The sequence below is a fragment of the Neodiprion fabricii genome, chromosome 6 (genome assembly GCF_021155785.1).
Source record: "Neodiprion fabricii isolate iyNeoFabr1 chromosome 6, iyNeoFabr1.1, whole genome shotgun sequence".
Lineage (NCBI taxonomy): Eukaryota > Metazoa > Arthropoda > Insecta > Hymenoptera > Diprionidae > Neodiprion > Neodiprion fabricii.
This window is the reverse complement of record NC_060244.1, coordinates 9,139,150-9,166,077: the sequence shown is the minus strand read 5'-3', so window position 1 is coordinate 9,166,077 and position 26,928 is coordinate 9,139,150. Positions and strand designations below refer to the sequence as shown.

The following is a 26,928-nucleotide window of genomic DNA, read 5'->3' as shown; positions in this document are numbered from 1 at the left end:
TCAATCTTCTTACTTAAAAAATTGCGCGACGGTAACTTCAAGCCAGACACTTTTATCAAAATTGAAAACCAAGAATGTGCGATGGTAATAATCGATATTCCAATGGCTGTATTTTTCGATATGTATAAAAATGATATTTTCTAACTATTACAATTTACATACTAAAGGATTTAACAAAAATGTAAGAATTGAATTTAAATTTGTGTTTTCAAATTTTCTCTGTTAATTGTGATTTATTGTTTATTTTTGTTATGCGATTGTCACGATTTATACATATATGTGATTTATGAATAATTTCTGTTGCTAATGTTCGAAAATCGAGCTTCAGAATTAACGAAACTAAAAGATTAATCACTCCCGCCAAATGGAAAATTAGAAGATCGGATCGTCACATCCGCGTGAGATGGAGTGAAAAAGAAATGCACTAGGAAGAAGCGAGTTGATTTGATTGAACTAAATAATCAGGTAGATGAATGAAGGTGAGGAGTAAAAAAGGCTTCAAGTGCTTGCAGCCAGAACTCAAAAGTATCGATATTTCGAAAAATTCGTCTTTCGTTATTTCACTTTCGCATGTTTTGAACTTCGCCAAATCGGCCTTCCGCAATACATATTGATCCCCATGCACCCAATTCGTTTGTGAAATTTACCGTTTATTTTCTTTCTAAGCTGTGCAAGCACAGCCTTCTCTGCATCTCCTCTTCAAACCGTCAGTCATGTCGTTTAGAAAAAACAAGAACAAGCTGGTATATTTTATCTCGAGTATAAGGTTGAGGCGAGGTGACCGAGTGGTCCTCGCAGTTTGTAAACAGCAACAGTTCCGCAGGTTCCGTAACGTCCTTGGGGCACAAAGGCCTGATCTCACGAGCAGCCCCACCTCATTTAAGGCTAACTGTCCACAACGGGGGTGCAAACTACCCTTATCTGCGGACGTTTATGCCCGCACCTTATCTGGCCGAACCTCTTCCCCCTCGAACGGGAATCGTTGCCGTGGTCCGCCTGCCAACAACCGCGTGGTATCCGCGTTTCACAACGAGCATCGCCTCCTTACCCATTTTTGCATCTTTCCCGGTAAAACTTGGGCGCTGAGCCACCTCTTATTGTCCAAAAGACACTTACTCGCTTTATTTCGCGCGGTATCCGAGGCGGCGGAATTGCGTCTAGTTTCCAAGTTTGCGCTGCATGATGCGAGGATTTTATTGCCACGGAACGGACTCGAAACTCCTTGAAATGTTCGGTAAGCTGGAGATGAGGTCAAATTAAAATTTGAAAATTTTCGAGTAGCGTGAAGTTGATTGACACCAATTATGCTTCATCGTTATACAACGATTCGTGAATTTTGAAAATTGAAGACTGATCGCCGAGGAGAAGGAAAAATTGGTACAAAGAGAGCAAGAAAATTTTGAAATTTTCGACAATTATTTTCAAATACATGTGATATTTTTTTTTTTTTTTTTAAATTTAAACATAATAAAATATTTTGTGAAATTTTTGACTCAAGCATTAGCTTACAATTTCGTTATACCTAATTTGATTAACATTTACCTACAGTAAATCAAGTATCGGACAAAGTTGAAAACGGCGATTGCAAATCTGATTTTGAAATACAGTTAGAAATCACAAATTCAAAGCTTCGTTTCTATTTTGCTGAATTCCCGCCACGTTTTTTCAATGTTTGGGGTTCTCAAGCTAATTCACGTTTTTCTAGAATGTACGCGAAACTAGTAAACAAATGTTTATGATAATTTGTCAAAAAACGTCTCGAAAATATACACCGCGAACGGATTTACAATCCAGGATGAATTTGTCTGCAAATTATTCCAGCTGATCAGGTAACGAAGAAACGACAGACGGAACATGATGACTTCAATTTTGCAACGCTAGAAGAATGAAGAACGGTTCTTTGTTCCCGTCCTGTGACTCGTTTTCAATAACGGCTGACAATGAAGATAGGCCAATAAAGAAAATCGGAAAACGGCAAGCAGTTTCTTATCTGTAACTACCCCCTCCGCCTTTACCGTAGCGAGAGAGCATTTCTCTGGTCAAATGGCTGACTGGAGAGAGAAAGGTCGGGGGATGTTGTGGTGAAAACAAAGACGTTACGCGCCCCTATCTTGGGGTTGTAAAATAACCGATGAACGAGTCTGCAGCGGGGTTTTTTGCCCTCTCTCAAGACTTCGCTATTCTCGTAGTAGTCCGGGGATAGGTAATAAATGCGATAAGCTTCGTATACATAGATTGTTACCGAGACGAAATCATTATTGATATATACAACGGCACGTGCTCGGTCGACGTTTCATATTTTCTTCCAGAGGGAAAATGACAAACGTGGAGTAGAAATAGGTTAGCGAAAATGCGGAGGATAAGGATTTTAAATCTTAAAATACTTGAAAAATTTCACATCAATTATCCAATATTTCCGATTTTACTTTACGTTGAGCATCATTGTTAAAATGTTGACCATTTCAGCTCATGGAATTTATGCTACGGATATTGAGGATCCCCGAAGTCCGCTGGTCTAATATACGTACAGCGTAATTTAAAGTTCTTCAGCAATTATACGTTTCGGTAACGTTTACTCACGAAAAGTATAAACGACAGAAAGGCGATACGGAAATACATGTTTATGAAAATACATCAATCACTGATGCAGCGTTTTTAATCCGTATAGTACATCGTTTTGATTAGGCAGACTTTATTATCAAACAGCGTAGATTTCTATCACAATAGTCAATTAGTGTTTGAAATGTGGCTTTCACGGTTACAGTATTTTCTCAACGCGTTGTTGGAGGGCTCTCGAAATGGAAAATGTTAAGATGCTACGTTCTCGTTCGTTGTCTCGGAAAGTGTGAAAACAGAAATAGGTTGCACAAATTACAAAGGTTTTATCTTCACCCACAGTCCGCCTTTAGCCGCTGCCATGAAGTAAAACGGGTTTAGTTTTATGGGAAGCTGAGTTTTCGGTGACACCTCAAGAGTGAAGTTCCCGAGCGTCGTAGCAATTGCTGCCTTAATTTGCAGCATGGCCATTCGCATACCGATGCAGGCTCGAGGACCTCCTCCGAAAGGAATGTAAAGAAATTTGTGCCTGGCCTGTTTATTGTCTTCGGAAAAACGGTCAGGATCAAATTTTTCAGGATCCGGCCAGTACTCGGGGTCCTTTTGCATTCCGGCCAGTGATATCATCACAGAGGTTCCAGGTTCAACTTCACAGGTAATTCCGTCGGATCCTTGGAATTCGATTTTGCTCGTACAGACTTTGAACAAAGTCCCGGCAGCGGGATAAATCCTCATCGATTCGTACAGCGCTTGTTCGAGGTACGTCATTTCTTGAAGTGCCTCGTACGTGATTCCATTGTGCTTTTCAGCGACGGTCAAAACTTCCTCGCGAACGCGTTGTTGAATTTCAAGATGACTCGCCAACAGGTGTGCGAAAAAACTCAGCGTAACGCTTGACGTCTCGTATCCTTCGATGAAAAATGTTGTCGCGTGTCCGATGATAGTTTCGTCGTCGTATTCTCTGCCAGTGCTCGGATCGATGGTGCCGGATTTTTTCAAATCGATCATCAACTGCAGGGAGTCTTTACGCTGCACGTTATGATCGGTTCTGTACTTTATCATGTCTTTGACAAGCTTCACCAACAATTGTTGGACTTCAAGTGGCATGAAGCGTGCTTTTAAAACTTTCGCAACCAAGGGTACGAACAGTATTAACATGGTCTTTATTCCCTTGATGATCGTCGGTTGGAAGATAGTTTTTCCGATTTTTGTAAAGGTCCCGTCTTCGTCCTCGCTGAAGGAATGACCTTCAACGCCAAACGCCGAACTGGCGGCAACCTCTGCGGTGAACTTCGAGTAGAGATCCTTCAACTCAATTTCGAACTCGCCGTTTCCTTGATTGACTTTGTTATTCAGATACTTGACAAAACTCGCACAGACAACGTTTATCGACTCGTAGATGTATTTGAGCTTCCCCGGCGTATAGGCCAAGGATAATAGCTGACGAGAACTTTTCCACTCATCACCAACAAGAAAGAACGGGTTTTTGGCTCCCAGCCGGTCCAATTGAGGGTCAACCTCTATGCCGTTTGAATTGAAGCTTGCGAAACTCGTTTGAAGCACAGCTTTCACCAGTTCGGGATCTCTCACTAAGAGTGTGGGATTGCCGGCGTTGTAAAGTCCGACCATACTTCTGCCGGGCATTTCATTGTAAAACTCCTCCCCCAATTGAAACACGTTTTTCCGCATCAAGTACATGGAAAAGAAGTGTCCGAATCCTGGCACGGCGCCCTTCGGACAAGGTACGCATTTCTTTTCCCAGTATTCGTTGTTCTTCGTTAAGTAATGGTAACACCAAGCGCCCAGCAGGCTTATTCCACAAGCGATGTAAATATAATACATCGCGATTCGATGCTCGCACCGCGATCACACAACTCGACAGTCTGCGAATCCAGTGAGAGGACTCGCTTCAGTCGGATCCACGGTTGTTACTGATGTATCAACGCGATGCGCGCAATAACCAACGTTGACAACGACAGATTGTCCGTGATCAAAAGGTTACTCAATGATAGTTGCGGGTTAAATGTAGGGTCACACTCAGTGTTCGCTGTGCTCGTATTAAGATGATAGTTACACATGCTACTCGCAATCGCGAGTGCGAATCAAGTCCATGCGAATGGAGTTCAAATTTCAGAGGTAATTGAAAAAAAAAACACGCATACAATTTTTCACTTCATTTGGTAGCACATCTAATAGATGTAACCAATTCATGTACCTGAACAGTAGGGTGAAGAACCAAAAAAACTAACTAACCAACGTAACGAATTTTTGAGTTTAGAAAATCCATGTGGGAGTCTTTTTTTAGAGAATTTAATACCCTACAAGAATATACCTTGAAATTTTTTTTATCTCAAACGGTTCAAAAGTTATAGCATTTTTAATAAAAAAAATTTTTTTGCGTGTTATTTAAATGGGAATTTTCAATTGGCCAGCGACACCTTTTAAAATTGAGCTAAAAATTTTTCCAAACGGGAGAATTTTTTTCTCAGTAAACAGGTCTTTTTAAGACCATAGATTCGATAGGTTAGTTTTTTTTGGCTCACCCTACCGAAGAAAATGTCTAACTTAAGAGATGAAGATGAATTCCAAAAGTGTTCGACCGGACATCGCGTTACCTAAGTTCGTCGTTATGACCCGTTTCATCTCCATTAATCGTCGCCCTGATCTCGTATTTTCCTGATCAGATCATATTCAATTCACGCTCTAAATTCTGGAGGCGTATCCTCAATCCGGCTGCTCTGTATAATGGGTACGTAAAAACAGACACGTCATAGCTCAATACGAGCAATGCAGGCGGGGAATTGAATAACAGGTCAAGTTCACTTTCAACCATGGAACGGATGCGAGCCTACTTTTCAAATCACAGCTACTTATATTCCTTTGCGTACTTCAAGGTGGTCATTAAAAGATCATTTTTGGAGTTTCGACCGACATGCCTCCAAATCGGCGCCAGTTAATTCAAAAAAAAAATTCCCTACTTGAAATTTGAAAGGCAAATATTGGATTCAATATCGAGTGAATTTTCGGATTTTTGTCCGTCGTATTGGATCCGTCGTTTTGAATTTTTAAATTTCGAGTTCAGATTCGAAATCAGCGAACCAAGAAGCCTCCCTTGGCCAAATTTTATCGAACTCCGTTGAATATGTTTAATGTGCCGCTGAAGGTATTCAATGTGGGAATCCACCCTCTTGCGGGCACAGCTTAGAGTTGAGATAAATACTTAAAAAAATGAAGGAATTGTTATTTGAAAGCGATTTCGTGTGACGAACCGGTCGAAATCCAAAAATTAACATTTTAAGGACGACTACATACTGCTATTTGTTTTATTTTCGTATAGGCCGCCTTATTTAGTCGGAGCTATGAAGTAAAATGGATTCAGTTTTACTCAAAGTTAGGCTTCAGGTTATATCACAAGAGTAAAAACAAAAATTCCATAATCTATTTCTCGATTTTTTTTTTGGATACAAAGTTTCATCTACCTAGATTCACGAGGTACGAGGGAACCGAAAAGAAAAAGCTATATTTCGGAGTGCAACTGACTTTTTGTTGATTAAGAGTAAAGTTTTGCGATGTCGAGAGTCCTGTCCACCTTTCAAAAATATTTCAACATTTACCGGAGAGTCAATTTTCCTGCTCACTAAGCAATACAAAGTCAAGAAGCCCGGAGACACGTCTTATTGACATCCTATCATATTATGATTTGATATATAAACACACAAAGCAATATCCTCCGATATGCAAATATGAAAAATTCCGATACACCGCCCGGTGTACATCAATTCTCAAGGAGCCTCGAGTCTTGTCGTCTGCCGCTTTATATTACACGCGTTGTGAAAATAAAAAAATAAAAAAACTAAATAAATAAAATCAACCTATCCAGACGTACGTTTTCGATTACGTGCGTGCCTGCGATACGTAACAAAACAAATCCAAATCTTGATTCGGAAAAATTTTTAATGTCTTCATCAGTGCCGATCAATCTAAAGTATAAAAAAAAACAATTCCCCTACCTGTGAGTTACTTACGCGAATCATAAACGAAGCGAGCTTTCTCTGTGACTTGTTTATTTCTGTGCTCTTGTCGAAAATTATGTTTCATGCAAGTTTGACACATGGGGGTTGGGGTGAGCAGATCAAAAAATTGCCGAAGACTAAGACAGCCTTGATATTCGATGGCGTGGGCAGGCCGAGCATGGCAGCTCTGCGTATGATATCCGTTTTGCCCCTTGGCGAGAGCTTTGATCTTTTATTACATTTTTACAACCGATTACATTGGCCAGCCGGCGGCGACCCCCGCAAACAACGTTATTCCTCCTCTCTGCCCTCCCCCTCACCGCCCAGCGTCAAGAAAACTAAGTTTCTTAGCCCTCAAGAGAGGAGGATACTGTTCTTGTTTGTACCAAAGTTAAGTCGGTTCTGGTATCTCGCAAGAGTCTCGCTCCTAATTAGGTTTCAGGGATTATAGAATTGTTGCCCAAACTTTATTACCGCACAGGATCGCTATTGTCGCCAAGTCTTGACGACGCGGTCGCTCGAACGCGGTTCCGCAGAATCGACGAGACATTTTTTTACTGCAATCCGTTTACTTTTCCCGAGGAAGATAATTTGTTTCGGTATTTTATTTTTTTTTTTTTATAATTATTTCTTTTACTTTCTGTTTTTTTCTGCCAATTTTCTCCCTGCGACGTTTTTACACGTTGTGCAGTTTTTATTTCAATTTTTCTTTCTCCTCAACGCTTCGAATATATAATTTAAACTAAACGATCCATGAATTAACGAAATCAATCAGGTGAAAGAATTTCATGACTGTGTGAAAAAAAAATTATCGTCAATCCAGCAGGGTACAATTTTTCCATATTCATGAGAAAATCACTCGAGAAATTTAATTCAAAACTGCATTTACGTATCCCTAATTGCTGGTATCAGTTTTAATCTCCAGGCTCTTTCAGCAGAAAAGAACCTGACCATTGTATATTTCCAAAGGAAATTTGTTTTTGAATTTGACTACTACGTTTTCTTTACTCTTCAGGACGATTGAATTCTTTATATGCAAATATTCTCATAATATTACAACATATAACCGGGTCAATTTTTACCTGAGAAATTTGTATATAATAACGATACCTGTGTAAAATCAGAGTTACACGATACGTAAATAGTTACATACCTCGGGGCAGAAATTAAATGGAACGCAACAACTGTGCGCGCACATTGAATATACAGAAACGCCGAAACCTCAGCCCAAACCAAAACCCTGCAAACGTCGGTGGTTCGGGAGAGGGGGATCAAGCATTTCGCTAGGCGTTAATATTACCTACCGATGAAATCTGTATCCGGACGTCAACTGCACATACCGCGATCGATCACGGTAGTTGCGGTATCCGCAGGGCTGCTGGCCGCCCCTGATGCTGATGCATCGCGCGTCTCGGTTAAATCAGATCAGAGGCGGAGGGGATGGAAGTGACGGAAGGGGCGAAAGAGGCGAAAGGGGCGAAACGGGCGGAAGGGAGAGGGAATCTCGGCATACCCATCGCAAAACTCTTACCCCTTTCGGCGTGCGCCGCGCAGAGTCGAGTCGAGGGTGTTTAATAACCTGGGCTCGAGGGCTGCGAGGGTTGGGGGTGGGGTGGGGGGCAGGTTGCATATGAGCGATTGCCCCCCACACGCCACACACGGCGTGTGTAGCGCCGGCCGTGGTGACGGCATTTACGTTAATTAAATTTCCCACCCCGAGCACCCCTCAGCCCTGCATCAATCATTGCACGCTTCGCCTCACTAGCCGGACGCTATGCCCAAAACCATTTTCGCCCAGGGACAGTTTAAAATTGCCACCCCCGCACTCCAACTCCTCCCCCCCACCCCCCACCACCCCATCATCGCTACTCCCCTGCAAAAGCTCGCTTCCGACTTCTCCATGTATAATGTACGATTTTTACAGGATTTTTTTTCTACTCCGAAACGTTGAAGGATTCAAATTCACAAGCGTTGCACACACTGGGTGATTTTTTGATTTTCAATAATTGTGTGAAAGAGGATGATCGAACGAATTGATTTGATTACCCTGCACGGTGATGATTTTTTGAAATTGTATTAGTCAAGTGCGATATTCCACAACTGGAATCAGAGTATACGACTGTCTTTAAATATGTTTCAAAACAATAACTTGGGCAGTACTTTTAACTCATTATTTTAGTCAATGTCATATTCAATCGCATATTTTATTAAATAAATGTATCATATTTTTTAACTCTTATAGAAAGTTTTTTTTTTTAATATTCAGAAACTGAGTGAACATTATTCGAAATAAAAATTATCTTCAGTCAAATTTCGGTAAAGACATCGCGTAAAAAATCGTGCCATTCGTCAGAGTTCTTAAGTCTTGGATCGTTTTTTTTTTCTTTATTTTTGCTACAGTATCTTCAACGAATACTTCATTTTTCCAATAAATTTAAACCGTGATTCGGTCAAGTATGACTGTGAAACGTGAGAAAATCGGAGTTGGAAAAATAGTTTCCTTGCAAAACAAAAAAAAGTGAAAATTTGAACTGATAGAAGATCGTTAATTCCATGGGCTCACCCTCGTTGATTGTAGTATAAATCATTATTTTAATTTCGTCCTTTTTTCTGCGGTAGGAATTAGCCACGTAATTCGTAGTGAGGCGGATTTGTTAATGCGTAATTAATGGTCCGGGTAGAGTAAATGATGGGCTGAAATTTCATTGAATTTATAACAAGTATTGTCGGGAAAACGTGCAACGCGTATTTCGGCGTTTGGTATATAATACACATATAAACGTAAGTAATTGCATTTAGGTATAGTAAAAATAAAGCTTCAACGTGCAGCGTAACCATGCAATAATGATTCATAGTTTATCCAATCCGAATTCCATTGCCGTACGAAAGTGTGAAATATCGCCTCTCAATTAATTAATCGCAAGCTTTCGAATAACGAAAACGTGGTTTGAAAATTGTTTGTCATCCTGTAAACGATTATGATAATACGTCTGTTCAAATTCGATTTTCAATTATACGTAGTTAAATAATATTTCCATTGAGTAAATAATTATCGAGCAAGCAAAAATCGCTCTAATCGAATTTAAAAAAAAATCAGATTACACGGTTCGCGTTATAATTGACTCGGGAATGCCGTCCGATTTCACCGCAAATTGTCCGAAATAGATGAACGTTCGGGGCATCCCGGAGTTATCCAGTTAAAACGGAGAAAAAAAAAATGTGAAAAAAAAAAATACAGGGGAACCGCTAACTTAATTATTCGTGCTCGTTTCGGTTCCGTGTAGCTGGACACGAAGGGACCGTTCATCGTTTTCTCTTTAATCGAAACTAATTCAATAGAACAAGCTCGTATAATGCAATTATACGTATTATACCCATACCATTGGCATCAAACGTTATTTAATTATCGAAAAACATCGAACAACCACTCGTCAGAATTACACGTTCAACTCGTTAGCTCGAATATCGTACCTCTATACACAAACTTCATCTCTTTCGATTCATTCGTACGCGTGTACGTATCTATGTATGTATGTAGATGTACTCCGAACCGTGCCGTAAAATCGAATAACGCACAATGTCCATAATTCCTCCGCAGCAATTGAACTTGTTTTCATTGTAACCGACCTTATTGAAAATTTTTTTTACAACAGCTGGAAATTGATAATTTAAGTAAAATCATTCCTATCGTGATTATAATTTCGAGTATTTATTATTCGAGTATGATAAAACGATCTTACATGCGTACTTCGTTTAAAAATAAGCGATTTGTTAAAATTTCCAGAATAATGCCTGTATTTTTCGAAAACGAATAAATTTACACCGCGAGACCAAATCTATGGACGTACAACAGGTAAAAAATGTAAACGTAAAAGAAAATATCGAACGCAAGTACCGTTGAACGAACATTACCCACGCATACCGGGAAAGATCGGTTTAACGGTGGGGAAAAAGGAAAATATAAAAAAAAAAAAAAAAACCAACGTAAAAACAACGACCACGAAAGGTGAATAGTAAACACATTAATAGCCAAAGACTGCAAAAGTGGGGCTGTCGTGCGGCGCATGGACCAATTAGTCGCGGGGTAGGAGCCAATTGGCAACCGAATGGCATTCAACGATCTGCACGTTGAAACGAAATGCCAACAGCGTTCGGGGAAATGCAACGGGCAGCTTTCAGCGGGGCCGTCCAACCGTGACGGGACGAACGCGAACGTCGAGGGGGGGTTCGAGGGGGGTCGAGGGGGGGCCTTGGAACGGTCGGCTGTCAAGCCATAATTACTAATTAGTTCACAGGCCCGTTCTCTCCTCTCCCGTCGCCACCCACGCGCCTTCTTTGCGTGCGTGTGCGTGCGTGTGTCTGTTTCTGCCTGCGTGTGGTTGCACCCCTTTATTAAATACCTTCGAAATTAAAATTATAATTGCATTCACTACCCCCTCGCGCGCTATGCGATAGTTCTGCAACCCTATCTGCGGGGGTTTCGGATGAATCGCCGGAAGAACGGGGGTGCGGGAAAATCTGATCGTTGTATGTTTTGTTACTAACTTTTCGGTATAATAACACAGAGATAACGACACGGTGTTACGCTCCTCATCTTTCAATTGTCAACGATGATTTCTTTTCATATCCCTACGAAAATTCTCCATTTATCTAAAAATAAAATTTCTTAACGATCGTCACTTTTCAACCGGTCTCTATATTCTTTCTGCCGATTCGTTGGCTTATTTTTTTTTTTTTTTTTCTCTTTTAAAAATGTATCTTCGTTTTTTCTACGATTATTATTTTTACCTTTCCTTTCAGACTTTGATAGCGAATTCAGGATTTCTCACGTGCGGAACGAAACATATTTATCTTACTCAAAAGAAAGTTCTACTGATTGTACTGATCAAGTTTTGGATCCTTGTGACGGTAAATTATTCGTTATTCATTTTCATATACAGTTGTAACGATTATCAGTTACCGATGATGATTGGATTGCATTATAAACAAACGTGTTTCGAAAACTCTGGAGAATGTTGAGTAATCGGTTCATAATATTATTTGAACTAACCTAGCGGAGAACACTTTTTATTATTTCTTATACTGACATGATTTATTTTTTTTTTATTCCGACGCCCCGACAGAATATTCATTAGATATGAACTAATTTCGATTGACAGACGTGATTTGAAATGAGAAATTCGATATGTGGTGCTATTGTTTTGAATTATAGTCTTCTTATTTTTACATACTTGAGAAAATAATCGTGGTTTATACAAATAAATAAATAAACTTGATAAACCCATAATTTTACACTGTCTCGTAATGAACTGAACAAAAAGTATCGATATTAAGAGAATATGTGAATGAAATTCTAAACTCTTTTAACGGGCAGAAAATTCTAATTATATCAGTAAAATTTCCTAGTACAAATGTCTGATCGACTTGTTTGAACTGATTTTATCTACCAAGTTCCTAGATAGTGTTTCAAATCACTTCTTAAATTGACATTCTTCAGCAATTTTAGATTGATGAAATTGAAAATGAGGCACAGAGTAAAAGTAAGCATCCAATTTGCAATCTGACGCACAACCGTCGAATTATGCAAATTATTTGCAATTGTCAATATTCAGATATCATTTCAATTAATCAGATTCTGATGCTATAGAAAATTTTACTTTGAAGAACATATCCACATTTTTTTGCAAATGAAGTAACCTATAAGTTCGGTAGTTAATGATCAGATTGCAAATTACACCCAAGAACGATCGTATAAAATCTTCTCGCTGATGCCAACTAAATTATTTAACAGTTTTAAACTCAAATAACATGCTCTTGTTTTAAATAATTTTTAGATTCTTGTTCTCCAAGTATATAGACGCCAACTTTCGTTCGCTACGCTACCAGGAAAGTCGTGAAATCATTTCAAATTTTAATAGGTGAAAGTATCACGCAAGGTGCTTTTCAAAATAACAAGACAAGGAAAAAAAATAAAAAATGCCTACATAAAACACGATTCGAACAAATATCACATATTCCACAGAAACTGAATACAATAAATCCAAAAGCAATTGTTTTGCGATACTGAATACTGGATACCGACAGTTAAAATACCGTATCGATGAAAAAAAAATGTCGAAGTTCGGTGACGTGTCCCCGTATAAATTCGCCAACCGCACGGATGAGTTCTTAATCGGACGATCGACTTACCGATCGAGCAACGGGACCACACGGCGCAATCAGAGGGACGCCGAAGAGCTCGCGAGGAATTCCTTTGAGCATAACAAGTGGCGCCGGGTTACAGAACGGAACGCAGAGTGTCCGGCTTAAAGTGGTCCCATATTCAGCACTGAGGACGGCTGCAGCTGCTTCGAGCTGATCTCGATCGCGCATATTTGACCCACCATTCATAGGATACTCGGTGCCGATTTCGCGCACCGGTTGTGTGTTCTAATTAGGGGGTGTCGGTCCCTCTCTCTCTCTCTCTCGGTTACCGGTCCCGCCGCAAGCACGCTGCAAGCCGGCTGGATCTACGAGTTTGGCGAACGCATGTAGATTACGAGCAACGCACGATGCGAGGAGCGCCGAGGCCCTGTCAGCTACTATGCCGGTGACGGCCCGCTAATTGCCCGGGCGTCCCTTCCTTCCACCCTTCAAATCCAAATCCCTCCCTCCACGTCGCGTCGCGGTGATTCGAGCACACGGATAACACGGCATGTGGGTTGCACCGCCGTCTCCATGTACGGGAAATTTGATTTGGATAAGGGATTTAGACATTTTTCCATTAAAATCCGTACTTGCGAATCAGATGTGCTTACTTGCGCTTCGATTATCCAAGCGAACCAAGTTTAGTTTTTCTGTCGTTAGCGATAAGTTGTTGACAGTGGCACGATTATGCCATACTTGGAACTGAACGTAAACTTTTTAGTAAAGCAACTGGAAGCAATGATGGATAACTATCGAGTGGTATCGTGTCTAGGTCAGTGATATACATTTAATGATAATACAGCAATATTAAGTCCTTTCTTTGACTTATCGCTTCTATTTGTATGAGTGACCATAATGAAAAACAGTTCTAACTAGACTTTTCCCATTATGCGGCTGTGAATTTAATTATCATTTTATTCTCAGAACCGCATTTTTTGATTACGGTAAAACATGGAAATAGTCAATGACTGTACGGTAACTAAAACTAGAAATTCTTCTCGGTACACTTGCCGGTATGATTCTAGACTCAAGGAAACTACGAAAATAAAACCGCGAACAAGACGTTTGGTAGTAAATTACAAAAGGGTAAAAGCAGCTTGGCAAGCTTGGCTAAATAATACACTTACCCATATGATTTATTTTTAATTATTGTTAGCTGGTGTTAGTGACAATTTGAGTTTTTGATCAAGACTGATTTTATAAAACTGCAGAGTCAATTTGAGAAAGGGAGAAAAAGGATTCAGTTGGATTATAAATTTTTTTTCCAAAAACAAGATTCAGGTTTAGTGAAAAGCTACGTCATCTACTAACTAAAATTTATCAACTACAAGCGATTCGTGAAAATTAACAAATCGACAATCAGCAGACTCAAGGTTAAAAAAAATTTCTTCTGAATCTTTGGAGTATACAAACCCTGATGATTTTTCTATTCGTTCTAGCGCCGTTCAATCTATCCAACACACAATTTCCATAGATAAAGCTTGTACAATTTTTACAACATCTTGACCAGAAAAATGTCTTGTGAAAATCTTATTAAGAATCGGAGACTGACAAGGAGACTATGTGATCCGGGATCGATTCAACATAGAGTAAATTGTGCGACGTGTGAGGATTATTCGTAATATTTTTTTAATAGGAACGGGTTGGTAAGAAACAACCCTTGATCCGATAAAAAAAAAATCGTGACCGGTAAATACGCGTAGGAATGTTCAAAAAAAAAAAAGACGAGGAGGAAAATGGAAAAAGGTGAAATAAAAAAATGTTCCGAGCTTGCCCCGCGGAAATGAGGGGACTGGGAAAGAGAGAGAAAGAGGGAAGGGAGGAAGTTTAGGTTATGGAAAAAAAAAACTGCTTCACCCTGAGGAGGGATTAAAAATAATGTGTGCCGGGTGCAGATGCCGAAACCATCTATACCGCGTCCACGTGAGGTGTACTAGCCAGTCAGGGGCTGCGGGGACGGTCACGAATTAATCGAGCATATAATCGATGCCCCGTTGTCGATATATATCGAGAAACCACCCTCGCTCGCTACTCGGCTAGCCTGCAACCCCAATCGCTAACTAACGGCACACTTGTAACGCTAATTCCTGCAGTCCAGCTATTCGTTACCGCTCTATACACTGTTCAACCTTAACACACCTACCTCGTAACGTATCTTTTAATACGTCAAAACACCAAATTTCATTTTTGCAATGCTTGTCTTATTATAACTTTGCGAGATTTCGTAACTAACGATAAGGTGAAAAGTCAAAGAATATAATTTTCGAGGCATAGAATAATTTCGTTATTTTGTGCTGAGGTTCCACGTATAAGACTTTTTTGAAAACTGAAAATTATGCGTAATCAATATTATATAATCAATATTCATAAGGTACAAATAGCAGAGTGTAATTTAATTTATTTATAAATATATTAAAACACGAGCCGTCATTTGGTTTAAAATTCATTCATTCATCCATTCCACAATTCATCCCACTCGCCAATCACAGCCAAAAATCTGAGTAACGAAAATTAATTACTTTGTCTACTCGCCCTGTAATAATTAGAAAAAAAATACATTAAAGAAATGTGACAGTAATTCGGATAATTACCTTAATCAATATTCGCTATAGTTTCCCGTAAACCGAATCACCTATTTTCGGCCAGAATTTCGAACTTCCAGAGATTGGACAGATTTCGAAAAAGGTTTGAAAAAACTTTGACCACTCTATAAATAATCACGTATATCCATACATTCACGGTCAATTTAGCTAACGGGCGATTGGAATAATTTGGAATACAGTAGAGCGTGTTTAATCGTGTTTCGGTGTGTAGCCACCATTGCGCAATTGGACGAAGGCGGGCGTACGATCTGCGGCCAATTTATATCGGACATATAAATACCAGAAATCGTACGACGTATAGAATTGATCGACGCGCTGATTTATTGGCATCGCAGAGACACGCGTTTGTAGTAAACGTACAGACAAACGCACACGTGCCGATAATATACAACGATTTCAACGTTCAAATCGCACTTTATTGCGCCACAGAGCCGAACTGCGATAGTTTTCGAGCGACACTAATATGCCGATTTGCGTTGCCCTATCGGTATTTTCAGTATTAATTGCAGTGAGGTACGTGCAACGTTATTTGCAACGACAAGTCAATCTTCGAACGCGGCGATACACCGTTAAAAATTTCTGTACGGAACTTTCTACACTGTATTGACAAATTTTATTTCGATACGGGACAGTGAATTCACCGCACGTTTACTGTTTATTCAATTTACAAATACAATGAATTTACTACAAAATTTAGTAGATTCAAATTACTTGTTTTGTGTTCTTCCTGTAAATTTTAGTGAAATCAAAAATTTTTACCGTGAATTTAAGAAAAATAAACTATAGATTGACCGCGTCGTGTAAAGTGGGTCGAAAATGAAACGAAACTGAGCCACAATCGATGAATTTTTGCTTCTCGGTATCACACTGTGTTATAGAAAAATGAATAAATCAAACATATGCGAGGAATAAAAAACAAAACTCGCGTTCAAACTATCGATATCCAATATTTTACGTCCATCCAACAAGTGTTTTCAATTCACACGTGATGTAAATTGTAAGAATGAGAGAATTGAGGCTAATTTTCAGTAGTACAATGAGTTTAAAAATATTTCAATGTCTAAACTTTATAATTATAATAACAGATTAAATTACAAAGTAACGATATTATATAAATAAATTTATAGGCTCATTCAAAATTAAACGAATACAGTTGATGGAAAAAAAAACTTTTATCGACAGAGTAAATAAATTTTACAAAACATTGCTCAAATTCTATCTCCAGTACACCGAATATCATTCGATTCGATTGAATGTTAAATTGAGTGAAAAAAAATAACTTGATTCAATAAATTCAGACTGTTTGAATAGGCTTCAAAGAACCGTGATTTAAAGTATTAAAAAATAGTATTTGCAATCAGTTGGTTGAACCCAGCGTATGGGGTTGTGACTATTCATTGTTCTGCACAATATTTTTAGCACGGGTCAACAATGACAGTAAGCATTGTTCGGGGTGAATTTGGAGTTGTTGGTAAAGCCGTGTAAACCAGAAATTGTCCGTGTGTAATACCGTGGAAAAAATCGAAACAGCTGTGCACGCGCGGTAGCTGTCAGGTACGCAAATTAAATCATGGATTCGATATAAGGTTGATTAGTTCGCGTTTGTAGGGCGAAGGGAGAAAAATTGAAGGGAAAAAACGAAATAAACGAAAATTCAAACGCACCCTTCCCGCCCTCGATCCAACGGATGAAAGCCCGAGGTTGATCGGGACGTTGAACAAACGCGAAAAGAGAAGCGACGAATAGAAGACAGAAAAGCTACTTCTCCGCACGTTGCTCGTTGGGAGCATTGCAAAAAATTGTCTACTTTCCATAATTATCGGTATATTCGTCAAACGCTTGTAAAATTTCAAAGAGAAAAAAAAAATTTCTTCCATAATGAGATGCTTCGATCATACGATATGGAGAGCTTAAATTTTCAGGGAATTTTTTTCTATCAGTTTGAAAGCGTTCAAGTCCCTGGGAGCATAAAAATTCAAAAACAACCTTAATATACGTAACATATACGTGCCAATAATAAAGTCTAGACATACCTGTATATTATGTTACGATTCGCAAGCTGCAAGCTCCGCGGAAAAAGCTGGATGCGCGTTGATCGAGGGTAGCTGCAAGGGTGAAGACCAGAGGGAGTTTTCAAACCACACGTCAGATCGTATTATATTTTTCCGTTTCATTTGCGCACGACGTAAAATTAATTAAATATCTGATTCCTGCCCCCGCGCCCGAGTCTCGCGGTCGACTCGCTGTTCCCGCAACCCTGCAATGATCCACCACCACCCCGGGCTAGAAAACACGAGGAATTAAAGGATTTTTCCAATATGCGCTTGTCTTTCTCTCGCTTTTTTTTTTTTATTTATTTTTATTATTTTTTTTTTTTTTTTTGTTTTGTTTTATTCCAAACACGTCCGTCTGTATATGCGGGCAACAATTTTTCCTGCATTTGCAGTTTACAATACAGAAAATAACAAAATAAAAAAACTCAAATTATATGCATTTCTATCCGGGGATTCGAAATCGGCGAATTACGATAAAAATATTAATTTCGTTTCGAGTTTTCTTTACGCTGTGAAAATTATTTTACGCGGAGGCAATATAAAACTCTGTCCAGTCATGTTTTCTCTTACAAAAAATTAATCCCACCTTCAAACGCACTTTGATAATAAGTATACGATAATGCGCGCCGATGTTTTTTTGTAATTACGATCTAAAATGGAAAGATGTAAGATGAATGCATCGAATGTTTACAATTATTAAGGGTTCATACCAGGGTCGTCCTTATTCAGGGTGGTGATGAATTTTTTCCGGATCACCCCCCAGCCCACTTTAAGTAATTCAAAAAAGATTACCAAATTTTTTCAGATTTTTATCTCAACTCTATCCCGTTCCCCATAAAGTGTGGATTTTCCGTTTAAAATACACGCGTTGCTGACATATTCTTAACATATATTATTGTAAAAGTAATAATGATTAAAAAAATCTGTAACTGCGAGGTTTTAGAGGTCATTGGTGCTACTATCTGGGAAAAAATTCACATCATCACACCATGCAATCTCGACGAATTACACACCGTTTGAAATCCGATTTTTTTTCCATTTAGAGAAAATGCAATTCGTCTGGATTAATCTGGTACGATGATGATTCTTGTTTCGAAAATTCATACATTTTTTTCGTACATCTTTTCCATACACATACAAAGACACCATTAAGTTTCGGTAAATGTTGTCGAAAACATGGCCGAATGATGCTGAAAATTTCATGTTACCGTATAAATTTGGTGGCACGCCAAACATACCGTTACAATTTAGACACTCATAAACATAATTAATTGGTGGCATTAATTCAGAGATTTTTACCCAGTTACATAACACATGTTGCAAAGTGTTGCCAACTGTCTCGTAATTTAACTGAATAATTACTAAACTTGCTGCTGCTGCTGCTGCTGCAGGGCACAAAATGACGCATGGCTTATGAGCCCTGCAGGAAAATCTACGAGCTTTGAATCCCTCCGACTTTCTCTCGCCAGTAATAGTAACACCTCGCGTAGTGTGACAAAATACGATTAACCGTAAGTCGAAAATTATGAAAAATTATAAATCTTCACAGATTGTCGCTTTTCAATATCAAGTTAATTAACTTTCGAAGAAAAATATTTTTCACAAAAACATATACCCGTTTCATCGTCGGTTCGACAATTGAACGATTTGAAACAAAAATCTAAAATAACGAAAAACCGGTTCTGACTTTTACCGTCATCCATTTTTTCGCCCCTTTCTCTTTTATTTCAGTTCATCGAACCGCCAGATTACGAATACGATACCGAGTCGTTTCTACCAGCGTCAATTAGCGACTGACGATACCGCATCAAGTACTATTCTGTAGAACTCGTGTGATCTAGGAGTGCAAAAGCTTGCGGAGAAGGAGGGGTCAGACGGGAGAAAGGGGGGTGTCATCGTAAGCTGGGTTGACTAATTGGCAGCGTTATAATCATGGGTACACGGTTAGGTTGGTATTACTGCGAGTTATAGTCCCACCCTCGTTTCACCCTCATATCCCTCCCCCCCCTCCCCCCTCCCGGCCCCCACGAGCACCGCTCACACAGAGGGACACACATATTATGGAACACACAAGGGTACGTTTAATGGCCCTACCGTTTACGCAAATTTTCCCATTATGCTCCGCGGTTTTGGTCGACAAACTGCCCGCTCTCTCTCTCTCTCTCTCTCTCTCTCTCTCTCTCTTTCTCTGTATCTCTTTCTCTCTCTCGAAATGAGTACCATTTTATGCTATACATGTATATAAACATGGAGACACGGACAGAACGGTATTCGACGATATTATACTATGCGATCATATACATGTACTTTTTTCTTTATTATACTGAGCAAATAGAAGAGAAAAAAAAAAAATTCTCCAACGTATGTTCGGTAAGTTACATTTTCAAAGCTTGTGGAGCGTGCGTAAAGTGCCACATTTCCGAACAGTGTAGTAAAACGACGTTGACACATGCGCACGAGGAAAGTGCTCAAGTTTACGTACCAGAACCGTCTTTGGCGTTTTTGTGTGGTTATTTAACCACAATTTCAGGCGCTGTCAATGATACCTTCGCTGATTCTCAAATAAAACTTTCCTGCTGGCTGCAGACCACACTTATTGAAAATCACCCATTTTCCGCACATGTGACACAATATACTATTTCGTTGTCGTTTTCCTACTTTTTTATAAATTTTGTTTCTCATTTTATACTTCGGTTTTCCTAGTAGAATTTTTTCTTCAAACACTAAGATTGTTTTTTAACCTTTATTTCACTCTTTTTTGTTTCGTGATAACATTTCGGTTTCAGTGAGAGGATTAAATGAAACGAGAAAAAGAGAAATGAATAAAAATGAATTGTGAAAAACTATGGGAATTCGAAATGGAAAATGGGGGATAGCTTTTGAAATATTTCATGTTGCATAAGCCGAATTGTCATTCAACGTTTGTATCGATCTCGAGAAATGAAGACAAGAGAAAAAAAGACAATATTTGAAAACGGAAGATGTGAAAAAAACAAAAACACAAATCTGGCGAGCGCGGATTTTAATTTTTTTTTTTTTTAAATTGAGCACGCGTGTAATCGCGCGGTTTAACGTACATACAACACGCTTCTAGCCGGTAAACTCGACGCGGAAATAATCCTTCCGGTGATGCCTGGAGGGGTGGAGCAAAACGGCCTAATCTCGCATTTCTCGCAGAGGTCCCTGAACACCGTGCGGAAAGCATTCGCTGTACGGGCGTAACAACAACGTTCGGGCAGAGAGGAAGGGAAGGGAAGGGAACAGATAATAAAAAATCGCCGGATATAAAATAATTCAAACAAATGTTCGTGCGCTCTGAACCCTCGGCTCTCCGCCGGTCGGCGATACATCCTGGACTCGGCTTATCCGACGCTGGTCATTCATAAGCGGAGGGAAAAAATGACACCGCAGGTAGGTGCGGTTACGTACTATAGCCGTCGCTGCCTTCGCTATCTGTAACCGTTAGGAAACTGGAAGGATTTGTTGCCGCCGTTTGCGAGATGGAAAAGAAAGATTTTCTTCACTCACTCTTCTCCTTCATTTTCTGTCCGAACGTCATGTTTTTCATTCCTATAGTTTGATCGTTCCACCGCAGCTAACGTTGAACAATTTTATGTCGACCCGCGTTCGACGAATTTCCCCAGCTGATCGCTGATCCCAGCATCGCGTGGGATAAATTTCTGGGAGCGAAAATTCACGGCGAGGAACTTCATATCGGTCTAGACTACCTACGGAGCTTCCATCAGGCTTTGGTCCCCGGAGTGTGATCAGTGGTAACTAAACTTGTAAATCTCTGACCGAGGCGGCCGCCAGGCCCCAACTGACCGAAACGCATTTGTCTGTCTTAAACGGGGGTTCGCTACTCCAGCTACGGAGGAATTCATGACTGGACTACTGTCTGGAAACTAAGCTCCGTAGCCGCGATTTACGAAACTCGGATGGTCCTGTTGCGGTTTGAAAACCTTGAGGAGTTTTTCGATAATTTACAACGTCGGTCAATCAACTTGGATTGTCAATTTAAATTCGATACAAACGTGATCGAAAAATATTCCGAATTATAAGCTTCGGTGTCACCGGAAAGATTTTCAAGTTTTTTGACGTTGACGAAAGATTGGGGAGAAACGGGATAGTCAAAGACTGGGATTTTATGATTTTGTTTCTTGATCTTTTTTTGCCAACACTGCAAAACGTTGTTGATAAAGGGAGGCATTTCCCGAATATAAATATTAATATCCGTTTAATCGAAAGCTTTTGAATATTCTAACTGGATTTGTTACTGCCGAAGATCATTTTAAATCGGTGAATAAGAATGAAAATCATTTAAAAAATAATTAGAATCCTGTAACTCGTTTAAAATCGTTTTTAATTAGTAAATAAAAATACATAGAAATCATTTTAACTCATCAAAGAGGAGTAAAAACCGATCTCAAAATTGTTCGAAATAATGTTAAATCCGAAGCAGAAAAAATATGAAATCAGAAAGCGAGTAGGTATCAATCGCGTCATAGGCATAGAAATAAAAAACGAAATCACACAAGAGTCATAGTGATTGAATTGCTTAGAATCATATCTCGCTGTGAACACGAATAAGAAAATTAGAAAAAAACTTTGAGAAAACTTTGTTTAAATATGATAAGATTTCTTGAAATTCAAAACACATTTGCATTGCGATACAATTGAACCAAGTCCTATTCAATTCAAAATAACATCTTGTTTACCATTCTGTTCATTAAACAAAGAGGAAGCATATACATGTATTTGCTTTCAAATGCAGTTGATTAAATATAAAGAATATTATTTCAACTCAATTAAATCCCTTTCTTCAATAGAAAGAGGCTAATTTTTTCAGCACATTGTGATACTGAACCTTTTTCTTCGAGCGTATTTCCTGGTCCCAAAAGCAGAAACCGATTCATTTATTTTTGAATCGAAAAGTTGAACAAGCACAAACAATTTCATATCCGTAAAGCGTGTTCAATTTGGCATTCAACGGTAAAACAAACCTCGAGAGTAGCGAAGGGGGGGGTTAAAGGGAAAAAGTTGCCCACGTAGTCTGTACTTAGCATAAATGTAAAATAAGCACAGGCCAGGATATAAATCGTATTCCCATTAGAAGTCCAGTAATGGAGAATGTGGGGGGGAGGTGAGCCGGAGAAGGAGGGGGAGAGCATTTGAATAAAGTCGGATTAAAAATTAAATATTACCGGGAGACGTAGTGGTGGGGGTGGGATGGAAAAAGGGGCAACGATTAGCGTAGCCGAATGAAAAATTGTACGGTTGAAAAACGGAAATTATTCGAAATGAACAAAAAAAAAATGCCGGCCGGGAATCCAGAAGAGAAAAGAAGGAAGCAACAAAAACCATCCGCGGGGCGCCAAACAGAAGAGGGGGGAAAAATAGAGTTGAACACTTTTTAATATGAATTAGTAATCGTGGGGAAATCGCTTGTGTATATATGGCGTTTTACACGCACTGGCTGCATTCCAGGTGATCGTTTATTTATACGTTGTGCGGTATTCTCCCGGGGGATTCAGAGAGAGAAAGAGAGAGAGAGCGAGAGAAGAGGGAAATAAAGAACGAAATAAAAATCACTTCAGTGGCATGAAATCGAGGCGCAACTTCTTCGCGTGAGAGGCTATAACCGTCATTCGCAAATCCTTATCGTGATCCGGAAGAAACGGGAGCGTCTCGAAATGTGTTAAACCCTTAAATGCCGGAGGAATCCGAGGAGGTAGCCGGCTGGAGAAGACGCGAGTCTCTGGTTATTATGAATTACGGTAGAGACAACAAAACTGAGCCTGGATGAACTCCGGAAAAAGAAAGTAGGGGAAAGAGGAAGATGAGGAAAACGTTCCTCCTCGTAACTCCTCGTTTGGAGGGATAGAACGCTGCTTCGAACCTCCGACGCCGAACCACAAATATCATCTTAGCCAATCTGAGAGGCAAGAATTGCTCGGCTTATACGGTATACAGTTGGGAAAAATTTACGATCCCGCAGCTGCAATTCCGGTGACAAACTGATCGCGATGATCTGAAGTAAAAGGATAAACCTGAGAAGTCGGAAGCTTGGCGAAGCGAGTCTTTTGAGATTTGTTTCATATTCTTGTCGGCTGTTTGTATACTCTTTTCAAGATGGTTTTTTTTTTTTTTTTTGTTTTTTGCTGACTCTTTATCGCAAGCTCGACTTGCGGCGCGTTTTTTTAAAAGACATGCCAGGCGAAAATCGATCGGTGACAAATTTGTCTAAAAGCGATATAGTTAGCCGCTCGTAACAGGCTTATAACGCTTATAACGCGGATCACGCGCGGGCAAAACCGCTCCAGGGTACAGACCCTTATAATTATCTGCTCCAGAAATTTTGTCCAGACTCCCTCAGGCGCGGTGGACAACTAAATTAGGGCTTGGTCAGCCGCCCCTCTTTCCAAACCCACCCCTTTAGGCTCACCTTTAATCTGCCATTTTTTATCTCATTTCTATCACGGCAAGTTAATCGATCGTTGCGATCGTCATAACCTGATACAACGTTTCAATACGAATTACGAATACAAGTACTCCGGAGAATCTTGAATCGTTGAACAGTTTCGTTGTTGGCGTAAAAAAAAATGTATGACAATTCATGTTTTATTGTCAGTGAGCGAGAATTGAAATCAATGGAATTATTCGGTATATAACCACCGGAAAACAATAATTTGTCGAAACTCAAGTAACGGGACTTTTTTGGTAAACCAAAAACGAACATTTTTATCTGAAGAAACTAAAAAACTTACTTCGATGAAACAGACTGTTAATAACAACGAATAATTTCATCGCTTAATTCGACAGCTAAATATTTGAATCGATACTTTCTGGCTCCGATTTGATAAAACGTTATTATGTAATACAGTGATAATTTTCATCTCCTCGAGTAAAATTTTTCAACTCATTGAATTTGAAAGCTTATTACATGATATGAATATTCATTTGATTAATAAATTCCAACTATTTTTAACACCCCTAATATTACAGTAATTATTTAACTTTTCGGACAAGATATTGAATCCCATTAACCCAGATTCGCTATTTTTTATTTATCCAGTAGATTCTAATTCCTGACATCACTGAAAACTGTTTGAAATCGTTAATGTATGACTTGAGAATAATTAGGTTAGAAACTGATAAGAATTACTTTCACACTGAGAAAAATTTCGTTTGTTACAGTGACCAGAAAAATTCAGTTAAACAGGTATCGTTGAAAAAACTGTTTGAATATTGTTGGGATAATGAAAAACGAGGTACACGTAACCATTTTGCGCCTTTATCGATCCTTTTTTGGAAATTGCAACGCAAAATCAGTATCTTCGGTTTACTGTAAATTTTTAGCTAAACAAGGCTTTGAAATCAATTTATTGTTGCACAAGCATTAAATTTTCGCAACAGTTACAATAAAATATAGCAACAGCGATGATAATGAGGAAGATCAGTAACGGATAACAGACTTTCCGGTAACAGCTAGAAAACCAATATTCATTTTCTACCTAAAACTCTATTTTTCGATTGTGGTAAAAAATGAAAATAGTCGAGGACTGAGCGGTAACCGGAACTAAAAAATTCTCTCAGTGCGTCGCCGAAAATAGTTAAATAATATGATCCTCACAATTTTCTATCCATAAGCATGGAAAACCCGCCAATTATTTGTAAAAGAAAAAATGAAATAAAAACACTGAAATCGAGTGAAAAACGTGCAAACGTCATACGCACGTCGACCCGCAACGTACAAGGTATACAACCGAGCCGTTCTGTACCCAGTTTCACGATCCGCTTGTACAACACAGGGTCTGTATGTCTATCGCGTACAGTATAAGGGTAGAATGCACTCGGCGGAAGGGCTTGCACCGCTGGCAACGAACGGAGCGCTCTCAATTCCCCTCGATCGTTCAAGTGAGCGCACGTACAGACGATCCGTCTCACAGAAGGACCGGCGTAATGAACGGGCAAGGCACAGAGAGACTGCAGTAGGTAACTTCGAAGCGGGAAAATACAGGGGAGCGGTAAAAGTTCCACGTAAGAGAGTGAATATCGCGAACGACGGTCGTGTCAATTTTATTCTATTCTTCGGACTTTCGTTTCTTTTCGTTTTTTTCTCTTTTTGCTCTCGGGAAAAAAATCGTTGTGTCTTTCTCAAAAAAAAAAAAAAAGTAAAAAGAAAGAAAGATAGAAAGATAGAAAGGGAAAGCACTCGATTTCGATACTGATTTTTAAATCACGACGGAACGAAGGGAGAAGTGAGATTCGGTTGTTCTGAAAGCAGCGGCGGTGGCGTTTAAATAGTAATGGAGCCTCGCCTGAATGTCTTTTACTCATTTCCGATCCTCCGGCTGCTGTTAAAAAGTGCCTTCCGGCTCTCAGCGTTTCTTTATTTTTAAATTTGTTTTTTTTTTTTTAAATTGTTATTTTTTTTTTACGTTTTTAAACTTTGGCTCGTCAGTCAATTATTCAAAATATCCTACCAGGCATTAACCAGGATTTCAGACAACCGGATCATGTTGTTTATAATACCGCCTGCTCTTTATCAACTGAACAGTATTTTTTATGTCAACTTAACGTGTGGCGAAATGTATTTTTTTAAGTTTCTTCGCTGTTGTACCAGTTCGATAAAACTCTGTAGAAATTTTTTTTCTCATATTCTAACCGAATCGTTCCCAAGAATCGCAATTTTTTTTTTTTTTTATCAAAAGACAATGAAATAGTTTCTTGTAACAACAAGCTCACTTATTTGCTAACAAATCTGGGAAATTGGAAAAAGAGATTTAGCAGCAATTTTGGTATTATTTCGTTTCTTTTTACTTTAAAATCTTATAACTTCGTCCATGCATAGATTTTAGTTGATATGAAATTGGGTTCGACAGACGATGAAATTTTAATGAGGTTTTCGACCGGAAAATCAGTAAGGATCTTCCTCATCTTGATCTCATCTCGACCACCGGTTTCAGGGCTAAATAATTTACCGAATCCGCAACCTCATGTCCGGCTGTAACGATCCTAGCATATTATAGAGCGATTCTGGAGCTGAAATAAATAGTAGATGTACGATAGAAGACGATGAGTTACGACGCTTTTCAATATGGGATAAAATGCCGCTTGAAAAGTTGAATATTTAAATACATATATTCAACGATCACTAGCCGATGAGCTAATTTTATAACTCTTTTCTAGAGTAAAATTAGAAAATAAAAAAAAAAAATCCTCATAATAACAGTTTTTGTCTGGAGGAAAAGAAACTAAACGGAAAACAAAAATTGGGAGAAATTTGATTGGTTTCAAAGTGTCGCGTGTACTGTAAACAGAGTTTCATGCTTATTCTATGAGACTGCCGGTTAATTTTGCATAGACGTGTGCAAAACTGAGTGGCGGTACACTATACATACATCAGAGAAATTCTATGCCCGTGGTATATGTGTATTGTACGCATATAACGCGTCGCGGAGATGCTATTGTATTCATAGCCTTTACGGATAACTGCAACACCGCAAGGGATAG

The 26,928-nt window shown here is 39.1% G+C and overlaps 2 protein-coding genes and 1 long non-coding RNA gene across 5 annotated transcripts in view; 1 reads left to right on the top strand and 2 right to left on the bottom strand.

Annotated features, from left to right (window-relative positions):
• The window catches only part of LOC124184285 (LIM domain only protein 3-like), a 104,511-nt gene that overhangs the window by 10,592 nt on the left and 66,991 nt on the right, over positions 1 to 26,928 (top strand). Inside the window, exon 1 of one of the 3 annotated variants that reach the window (XM_046573827.1) lies at positions 4,641 to 4,692. The exons of the other annotated variants lie outside the window; for them this stretch is intronic. The gene's annotated coding sequence lies outside the window, so the exon portion shown is untranslated. Of the gene's footprint in view, positions 1 to 4,640; positions 4,693 to 26,928 lie in introns of those variants that run through there. 3 annotated transcript variants of the gene reach the window in all.
• LOC124184287 overlaps positions 1 to 26,928 on the bottom strand; it is a 60,413-nt gene that overhangs the window by 29,981 nt on the left and 3,504 nt on the right. The window lies entirely within an intron of this gene.
• Positions 2,621 to 4,506, bottom strand: LOC124184283 (probable cytochrome P450 9f2). Its single transcript, XM_046573822.1, has one exon. The coding sequence runs from the start codon at positions 4,396 to 4,398 to the stop codon at positions 2,872 to 2,874; it is 1,527 nt and encodes a 508-aa protein (XP_046429778.1). The 5' UTR covers positions 4,399 to 4,506; the 3' UTR covers positions 2,621 to 2,871.

Bases quoted from the DNA above. Each gene is read 5' to 3' on its own strand.
- LOC124184283 (XM_046573822.1), bottom strand. From the start codon at position 4,398: ATGTATTATATTTACATCGCTTGTGGAATAAGCCTGCTGGGCGCTTGG.